General features: G+C 49.2%; 2 protein-coding genes across 2 annotated transcripts; both read right to left on the bottom strand.

The window, feature by feature from the left end:
- Positions 1-1,148: 1,148 nt before the first annotated feature.
- On the bottom strand, positions 1,149-4,822 carry SETTUDRAFT_37490 (uncharacterized protein; the record flags this gene model as incomplete). The annotated part of the gene is made up of 4 exons (XM_008024290.1): positions 1,149-2,694; positions 2,766-3,140; positions 3,192-4,435; positions 4,484-4,822. The coding sequence occupies 4 exons, from the start codon at positions 4,820-4,822 to the stop codon at positions 1,149-1,151; spliced, it is 3,504 nt and encodes a 1,167-aa protein (XP_008022481.1).
- A 1,694-nt stretch (positions 4,823-6,516) lies between these two features.
- Positions 6,517-9,267, bottom strand: SETTUDRAFT_147053 (uncharacterized protein; the record flags this gene model as incomplete). The annotated part of the gene is made up of 1 exon (XM_008024561.1): positions 6,517-9,267. The coding sequence occupies one exon, from the start codon at positions 9,265-9,267 to the stop codon at positions 6,517-6,519; it is 2,751 nt and encodes a 916-aa protein (XP_008022752.1).
- Between the last annotated feature and the right edge of the window lie 942 nt (positions 9,268-10,209).

A 10,209-nucleotide genomic window follows, 5' to 3' on the forward strand; every position in this document is an offset into this window, starting at 1 on the left:
GTGGGGTGCGGCGCTCGCTTGCCTGCGGCGCTCGCTTGCCACATACGTTATATATATATATATACATACTAATCGCACTGCTACATCCATTTCCAAACCCAGTCTACAGCTTTTACCTTACACATCATCTCCATTTAACCCTATTGTGACATCGCGCTATGCTGTAAGTATATATATATATATACTAACGAGTACCATACTCCCGCTACACACCGCCACACTGCCAAACCCCCCGTACTTACAATACACAGGCCAGCGTACTCACAGCGCGAAGGAAAACAAGGTCCATACGTGGGCTGTTTTGTCCTGCATAAGCGATGCGGGCTGGCTACTTAGCTGGATTGATGCGGACAATAGCACGCTGAAATGCTGGCTTTCACACTTGTACACGTACGTGGCTAAGTAAGTGCATTTTTTTTCTTTTTGTTCGCTTACTTACTGTACTTACGGGGATGGCGCGTCGCGGGCTGCGGTGCTTACGAGGCGATACGCTAACGCAGGTGCGCGTGTGGGTGGATGGATGTGCGTGTATGTGTCCCATTGTGTTTTATTCAAAGGGTTGAGCAAGCTGGTTCATGCACGTATAATGAATTTATGGCCTGCAGGGGAGGGGGGGGGGAACAGGTACTTTGGGTGCAGCGAAGGCGTCATGCGACGTGTAGAACCTTGCTACGTACATACATACGTACATACATGTCGATTGACGCAGGTAACCAGGGTACGCTAAGTACATAGTTTTTTTTTAAGTTCCCCAACATTGCGCGCGCCCAAAGGTTGTAATGGTCTAGACAATCGGGACGCGAGAGGCATGGGAAAGCTGAGTTCGTGGCGCATACGGGAGCACGGCGGTATTACTGTGTAAAGTTTACACTTCCTGGTTCTACAGTAACTCCGTACGGAATGGTGGCTTGGACTACTGAGTCAGCACTATGTACATTTGGTTGCGTGTAGCCCTTTGCAGCAGCAGCAACAGTTGCGTGTTCACTTTCTACTCCTGCGTGTCTATTGCAATGTTTCTTACGGCGCGTACAGTGCGGTGTGATGAGAGCCTAATGCATAGAGTTTATTGTTTGGTGAGAGGATACATGCTTTCTTCCTTTCACACGCGTACCTATGACGTTTGCGCTTCTCGTTACTCCCCCAGATCTCTACCCAGTGTCTCCAAATTTGATATACATCCAATCAGAAGTCTCGAACCTGATTCGGCATCGACTCTTTCCTACCCTTTCTGTACGAAAGTGACTGTGCTTGCGTTGCAGGAGCCAATCGCATACATCTTCTCGGACCTGTAGAAATAGTGGTAGCAGTTCTTGCGCGCGTTTTTCATCCTCTAGCACAATATCCATATTCTCTTCTGTGATGACCGAATGTGCCCCAAACTTGTCTATCGCGGACTTCACTGCCTCCTTACCAGAGTGCCGGACGATCGCCGTTATGGCTAACGCTTCTAGTAGCACGTCTTTGCTTCGTCGACTCATGGTGGGCTTGATCAATGGGCTGCTACCAGATCCAGGTGTTTCAGTACCCTTTATCATCTCTTTAGTGATCGGGATATCCTCGTCCCATTGGTTCAAAAGAAATTCCACCAACCCACCGCTTTGATTCTTCTGTGCAATCGCTAGCTCTACCATCTCTTTGGTGACTGCGATTTTCGTATTCTGTTGACTCAGAAGAAGTTTCAGCTTTTCAACGCGTTCATCCCCATATACTATGGCTGACTCTACCATCTCTTTGGTGATTATGATGTTCGCATTCTGTTGATCAAGAAGCAACTTCAATAATGTAACGGGTGTTCCCCTGGATCTTAGGGCCACCTTTATCAACTCTGTGATTTCAAACGCCTTTTCACGCCGGCGAAGCAGTAATGCCATCATCGCTGTGCTGCTGCGGTCGTTTGCCACAGCTGCATTGGCCATCTCTTGCGTAACTGAGATGTCTCTCAATGAGTCGAGAAAGGTTTCTGCTATTTCCACGGAGCCGATTCTGAGGATCGTCACTAACCACTCTTCTCTGCTTTGTTGATCGGCCGTCCAACGACTGATGAGGTGCCTTGTCACTTCTTCGCGATATTCAGTGTCAGCAGCGACAAGCATATCGCAAGCATGTACAGCTTTGAACTCTTTCTGTACAATGAGATGTGATACCAATGAGTAGCTTCGGTACTTGGCTGCGACTTGTACAATACTTTTCCCGCGCTTGTTTGTATAAGGTATTGTCAGTGCCTCACTGACTGAAAGTTCTTGGCCAAGCTCTTCGAAACCAAAAGCGTAGATGACGAAAACGGCTACCGGGAATGGTGGTTGTCTCAGCAATTCTAGAAATTTCTCGTGATCTTCCCAACTCATACCTGGTTTGCACGGGAAGTTAGAAGGTTGGTGTTCGTTGACTGTACAATCTGACAATTGTGGCACTTTGCGGAGATCTCGAATTAGAGTTTTTCTCACAACTCGAGGATAAGTCTCAACTCGAAGCATCCAGAGATAAATAGAGGAAGTGACCGTTGTGCTATCCTCACCCAGCAGCATATGTCTCAACGCCGCTTTTAGAGTGCCTGCTTTTCTGAGATCCCCAGCGAATTTGCAGTGAACAGCCCAGTACACATCTGTGTAAAAACCAATGCTCTTGATTTTAGAAGGATCGGCGTCGGTTTCCCAGCCAAGCTCGCGGAAGAGTTTCTGCGTTGCTGGAGTTGGACTTGTGGAGAGTACGGCCCAGAGGCATACTTCTGCTATCAGACTATGGCTTGTCTGCATACGGAATCAGACCTTTCTTCCAAGAATTCTCGAACAGAAAGGTGTGCGAAACGAAAAGTGTCGAGCTCTGAGTCGTGAACGATGAAGTTGTTGCAGATATCGAGCAATTCTACTTGCGAGACTGAGATCTGATTGCCTTCGGTGGGAATTGTTGAGATTGAGACCAAGAACATGTCAGCTGGCAGCTTCATCTGAGCACACAACAACCAATGAAGAGAGTTTCTGAAAATGGTCGCTTGGATTTGGCCGGGCCTGTCGGAAATCATATCGTAAATCTCACTGTACAGCGTACGTAAATCTGGTGGGAGTTTTCCAAGGGCTTTCTTAACGTCAACGTCTAGGGTATGCAAGCAAAGGTATTGCAATTGCATGCTCGCCCACCGAAACCTAAAAGCAATGTCAACTTCAACGCAACAAAGCAGTGATTTCTAAACCTACATTCCTTGGGAACCTTGAATGGTCCGAGCAATAATCATCGATTTGAGTTCATCTTTAGACGTGCTATAGCGTAGCAACCATTTACTCAAAATGAGTTGCTCTACCTCACTGCTCACAAACCTAGATATATCAACGCTGTTCTTTTTAGAGTCGATCTTGAGGTTTAGGTAACCGCTCAACCGCATCACAATGTCTTGATCATTTCGACTTGAAATGAAAACCTTGACCAGGCTGCATGCGTTTTTGAGGATTTTCTCCAGCGATTCGATCAATTCCCATCGTGTCTCATTGTTGCATTCGTCCAAGGCGTCGATGAAAATCGTAGTTTGAGGGTATAATCCGACTAACTGTATGATGAGCTCGCAGGTGGTAGTTATTTCCGGCGGCCCAGATGGAAATCCCTCTGCTTCTTCTTTCTTGTACATTTCAACTGTTGGTTTCAGGAGAGGCTTCCCTGGTGCGGAACTTGAAAGCTGTCTTGCAATGCTAGCCAATATCGCTCCGGGACTTGAGCGTCTTGGCGTTGTTGGGTTTCTGGAACAGTAAAAGAATGCAGGCCGTGAGTTAGTGCCCGCTTCGAACCCCTTCATAGCATGATCGATCAAAATGGACACAAGTTTACTCTTGTCAGCCCCCGCCATCCCATGAAGCCAAAACATAGAAGATGCGCTATCGTCCTTCCATCTCTTGATGAGAGGGTCCCGTAGCAACCACATGCCGGTTCCTTTAAGGACTACCTTTTTGGTTTCATTATGATGTCCCATATACGGCTCAGTCGACAGCCATTGGAGGATCTGAATACGCTTGGATGTTTCGAGGTTATCCTGTACACTCTCCAGGGTTTGGTCCAGTCTTCTCAGCGGTTGGTTCATGGCTTTGAGAAGAAGGATCATCTTTGCGCTCTTCTCCGCATTATCTTGTCTTTCAGATAGAGCCCTCCATGTTTTGACTCTGTCTTCCGCTTTGTGTATGTCCTCTAAGTTTGATTCCAATGAGTCCCTGGAATGAATCACGCCCTTGAACAAGCGCTTCATGGTCCGTTGTTCGAGGTAGTCCATCGTGTTCGAAAGATAGAGGAGAATGTTCGCGTACAACATGGTTATGGCTTCTTCCAGTTCTTTCGAAGCTGGTGATGTATCATAGTCATAGAGGGCTTCTAGAATGGTATAGCGGCAAATCAGCTCAGATACCCAAGTGAGGCCTTCTATGACCAGTTCCAGTTGATTGATATCCTTGACGGCAATCTGTGTACGTCAGTGACTTCCTTTTTGCAAAAGCAATTGAACTCATACCTGTAGGATAAAACTAATTCCAGCCCATGGAAGTGCAGCATGTACTGGGTCATACTGGACTGCCACATCTCCAATGCGCTTGAACATGTCGATCCACCGTACAAACTTCTCGAATACGTCTCTCATGATGACAGTCTCTCCACTCTTGCGTTTGTACGTCCATCTTGATTTCATGAATTCATCTCTTTTTCCGTCGGCCATCTCGCGTAAGTCTTTCAGCATGTCGATCTTCTTAGGGCTAGTAAAGTCGATTCTGCGTTTGTGTTCGTCTGGCAGCTGGGCTACAGCATTGTCCCAAAGACTGCTGGCGCGCGTTTGTGGCACTACACGCTGAGCCATTGCGCATACAGTCTACAAAACTGTTGACGATCCGATTCTATGGTTGGGTGAGTAAATAAATTCCCTGCAAAGCTCTCCTGTAGGTATGTAGACATGTGAGACCTGGGGCTTACAGTGGTGGCGCACTGCAGGGTTTGCCTATTCTTGAAAGTGCTGTGCAGTATGATCTCTGCCGTACAAGCTCCGCCGTATTCAAGTCTGTAAAATCATCCACCTGAAGCTCTGCAAAAGAGGGCACGACCTTATAATGCCGTGCAGAAAATGATTGTGTTGTGAAACTGATGTAGTGGAAGAGCAAACAACAAGAGTTGAGCGTTTGGTTGTGAGCGGAAGGAAGCGACAAAGGGCCAAGAGCATCAAATGCGGCGCCATGCCTGAATAGGACGATAGCAGCATTTACAATTGGTAAGTGGGGTTTCTAGGGTGAAGGTGGTTGTACAACTCAGTCATTGGCCATAGCCACGCGGCTGCCTGGGTTGGCGCCAAGCTCTACCTGGCGGATTCACCTGCGTGAAGGAGCTTATTTTTGGTGTCCCCACCTATCATGCGCGTGTTTCGATTTCGATTACTATTATCTAGTTAAACAGTATCTCTGTAGGAGGAAGCATCTTACATGTTTTGGAAAGCAAATAAAAATATATTTGTTGTTTGTGAACCTATTGGGTGATACGTAGGAGCGCGTTCAACTTTGTTCAATGTATTTGATTAAAAGTGATACCTACCCACACTCGATTGCCGAAGAATCAGGAAATCGTGAATAAATATATCTAGTACCTTCTAGCGTAGTTCCTCTACACAATGCGTCCTACAAGATCTTTTTCCTTCTGCGGCACGCGAGAAGGGGGAGTGAGGGGGGCCCTCGACTTTGCTAGTGGGGGGAGAGAGATGCAACTTGAAGGGACATTTCGCTTTAAAATAGGCATCTCATTTCTTGTATTTGAGCTTCCGCCTGGTAGGGAGGCTCGCTTGGGCTTTAGCTCGTGCTACTAAAAATAATGTTGGATAAAATACCAATCGATCAGTATATCTATACAGGTGGGCGGCTGGATAGTGACACACTAAAAACGAGCTCCTTCGTAGTCCCTAAAACACACACTTTCTCTCTCTCTCTCTCTCTCTCTCTCTCTTCATACAAGAAAACCAATAAGTACGATGCGAAACCACAACACACCCAGCCAGGTCCACCTAACCCCCATCACAGTCCTCCATATCTCACCGCATATCTCACCCCAAATACCTCACCAGATGCGCCGCACCACTTCTCTCATCTCTCATCTCATCTCTCTCTCAAAAAAAAGGCATAATCAGCGCCCCTACCCCTACCTACACCAAGCATAACCCACAACTCCTACCGTCACCAAAATGTATGTATATTCCACACGACAGAAATATAACGAGGAAGCTCAATGTGAAGCTAGAACAGGCGAGTCGTCCAATTACTTACATAGGGGACGCTAGAACAGCTAGTACAGCGTAAAAAGGCTGAAGCTTCATTCAATACCAGCACCATGACAGGCCGTAAGAAATGGTTATACGCCTTTCACACTTTTTTTTTCCAGCATCATTCATCTACTCATGCATTCATCTACCCCCCCCCCCCGGCACACTCCATCAAAGCCACCAAAACCCGCAGCATTCTCTGTGTTCTAAAAAAGGAAGAAAGAAAAAAAAGTTTGGAAATACACCAGCCTTACTTACTTCCTGATACCCCAAACATCGCCGCCAACCCTAACCACTTTCCCCTTGGCCTCCAACTGCTCGAGCAACCAACCCACCTCCTCAGCGCCAAACGGAAAGCCTCCCTGAACCATCATCCGCATCATCATTGCAATACGGCCGGCATTCATGTTACCCTGGTTGGTCAGCATCCCGAGGATAAACGCCGTGTAGATATCTTTCTTCTGCTCGAGCATTTCGCTCTGGGATTTAACCGTGTTGTTTGTTGTGTCGGCCTGGATGGCTGCGCGTTCCTCTGCGGCGGCCGCGGCATCGGCGTCGTTGGCACCGGTTTTCGATGAGGCTTTGGGGAGCGACTCGATGGTGGAGTAGGTGCATGGGGGGTGGAATCGGAGGACGGATTTTCCGACCCAGAAGCTGAGGGCTTGGTGGACGAGGGACTCGTCCATTTCGAGCATTTCTTCGAGTTGGGATACGGTGCGCGTGGTGCCTTCGTCGCGTTTGGCGGCGGTGCTTTGCGCTTCTTCGCCGGGTTGGGGCTGGAAGGCGTAGATGACGCTGACTTGCCAGGGGGTGAGGTTGTCGAATTCTTCTGTGCGGTCGGCGAAGCTGAGCGTTATGGAGCTAGTGCCTAGGGCGTTCATCCAGCGCAGCTTGCGCATGCCTTTGATGCGTTCGAAGCGCGATTCGTACTCCTTTTGCAACGCATCAATCTGTGCGGGCACGCGGAACGTATCATCGCGCAGTTGTGGCCAAAAGAACGACGATAGAATCTGTGCGTTGAGTGTAGGACCAGCAGGTGGCGCTGTAGTCGGGCCAGAAGGTGTAGCATTTTTGGTTGACCTCGTTCCACGACGAGGCCGTGGTGTTCTTGGTTGCCGACCATCTGGTGTCTGAGGCCCCTTACTACGATTATCCGGCGTAACCAGCGAGTTTGAAGCTGGTGTATTGATGGTTGTACGGATTGTGCTGTTGATACGCCTGGACTCAAGGACGTCGCGCAGCATGACTTCACATGCTTGTAGCTTGTCATCTCCCAGTCGTACCTTGATCAGCTCCAGCAGCCTAATCTCCTTGACATACTCTGGGTCCTGGCACCTAAGCAAGTGATCTCCATATATGTTCTTCAGCTCATTAATAAAGTCATCGCGTTCCCACAAGGTCAGCAGGAACCAGATGACGTCCTCGACCTTTGACTTTTTGTAATCTGGCGAGGCGTCTTGGGGCAATGGCTGCCAATTCATGTCGTTCCAGTTGAGCTCCTCGTCGGCATCTTGCCCAAAGTTTGCAAAAGGCTTCGCCATTTCGCTTGCGATTTCGTATGAAAGCTCGCTGTTGGAAGAGAACTTGCTGCCTGTCTCGTCGTTGAGATCAGTAAGCAGACTTAGTATAATAATCCGGGCTGTGTTATCGCGTTCCTTCAGGTACCTTCGAATCGGTCTCGCTACTCGTTCGAGCAGCACTCCCTTGGGCTCCAACTCATGGAAAGAGCGAATAATGGAGATGTACACATTCAGGATATACGTTGTCGTAGCTCCAGGATGCAGTAAGCGTCTCGATATTTGCTGTGAAAAGCTCGACGTAAGATGCTGTTTCGCATTTGTAACCTTGAGGTACTCCTTGATGTCCAGGATAGCGCCCATGCTCTTATCCCAATTGATGACAAAATCAAACAAGTCGTCAACTCGCGCTCTTCCCAGCCTACCGAGCGCCATCTCCTGCCACGAGGAAACTTCGGTCGGTAGAATGCTACTCTGCTCGCATCTCAGGCATTCCAGCACCAGCTCGACAAGCGGACAAAAGCCGTCCTGGATCCACAGCTTCAACTGCGGCACAACAGTCTTCTTGGAATACCAATCAACCTTGAGGTAATGGCTCCCAATAAACGAATCCACCAGCTTGGTCATCGCATGCGCAAAAGCCTTTTGCGCGCTGTCACCGCCCAGCCCACTGCGCTCCAGTCCTTGGAGAAGCGTCGTCATTCGCTTTCTAACCTTCTTTGTGTCCTGAGATCTCGTCTCCATGCCGTCCTGTCGGTTGTAGATCCGGAACAATCTACATCCCGCATCGTACAGGACATAACTGAGCGTCTTCGAGTACCGCTGCAGCGGCAGACAGTACGCAAAAACCGCCTGGATATCGCTTCGAAACTTCCAATCCACCGCACTCACCGCATCGGCATCAGCAGTCTGCGTTTGCTTGTTGGGCCAAAGTGTCGAGCTACTTGCGTTTTGCTGTAAAACCAGCAGCAAGTGCTCGGTAAAGGGCTCCAGGTACACATTCTGCACCTGCTCGAGAGTGCGCTGAGTCTCGTCAAGTATGTCCCATGCGCACTGCAGTTCGACTTTTTGCCCCCACAAATCCTCCAGCCCTGGTCTGACATGGTTCGCAAAGTGTAGCCGGCACTCGTTCGTATACCATTCCACCAGGCTTTCTTCGTTGCCGTCCTCGCTCTTGCCCTCGCCAACCAACAGGTAATTCAGTGCCTCTTCCACCTCTCTATTCTTTTGTATCCGTGGAGCAAAAGACACGTCCTGGGGCAAGCTTAGGAATCTCGTAGCACAGCTCCATGCAAGGTTGCGCCGGACCGTTCGGTGTTGTCCTTGGCCTTGGCCTCGTGCGTCGGTATTGCGCAGTGCATAGGGACTCCCAAACGAGTTGCCTGGCGCGGTGGAACCTAGGTCCGGCGTCGCAACCGGCGTGGGCGTGCTGTGCGAGAAGGACAGGACCGGGAAGACGGATGCGAAGACTAGGGTTGAGTGATCCATAGCGGAGGTGCTGCGGAGGGGCCCCCGCTATGCAATTGTTTTGTGGTATGTTCGACGCAGGGTAGCCGGCTTCATGCGCGTGCGGGCCACATACACAGGATGAATTTTTGCCTTGAGACTGGTTGCGCTCTCACCATCTCGACTGGTATGTTGTTGTCGTGGTGCCAGTTGTTCTGGTCTTCCCGCCTACTTAGTGCGAGTCGCGATCACACATGAAGCTTGGACCAGGTGCAACGCGTATTCACGTGGCTTACCGCACTCGCATGGATGGCGACATTGTGCATAGATAACCTTGCATTCGTATATTTTACTAACGTATGTGGCAAGCGAGCGCCGCAGGTAAGCGAGCGCCGCACCCCACCAAACCTGCGCACCTCTCCTATCTCAACGAACAATAGCTCAACGTAGCGCTACTTAATTAGCTTTAAATAAAGCAGATATTTAGCTTGCTATTTCTTCTATTAATCTCTATTAAACACAAAGTAATCGTCGCGCTGCTGCTGTCTACAACGTGTCTGAACGAACAATCCGCCGCCGACGCGCTGGTATACCTGCTCGACGCGATTGCTAGCCTAACTCAAAGAAGCTCACTAAGCTAGAAGAGGAGGTGATAGTTGATCATATACTTGATCTAGATCTACGTGGATTTGCGCCCACGTATGCTGCTGTGCGCGATATGGCTGATAAGCTGCTGGCTGCGCGCAGCGCTGGCCAGGTTAGGCAGAAGTGGCCAGCCAACTTTGTCAAGCGTACAGACAGTCTTACGACGCGTTTCAATCGAGCGTACGATAGGCAGAGAGCTCTATGTGAAGATCCAGTCCTAATCAAGAGCTAGTTTGAGCTTGTAGAGCAGACAAAGGCTAAGTACGGCATCTGTGACGAGGACGTCTACAACTTCGACGAAGCTAGCTTCATGATGGGCAAGATCACGACTTAGCTAGT

Source organism: Exserohilum turcica, assembly GCF_000359705.1.
Source record: "Exserohilum turcica Et28A unplaced genomic scaffold SETTUscaffold_12, whole genome shotgun sequence".
Lineage (NCBI taxonomy): Eukaryota > Fungi > Ascomycota > Dothideomycetes > Pleosporales > Pleosporaceae > Exserohilum > Exserohilum turcicum.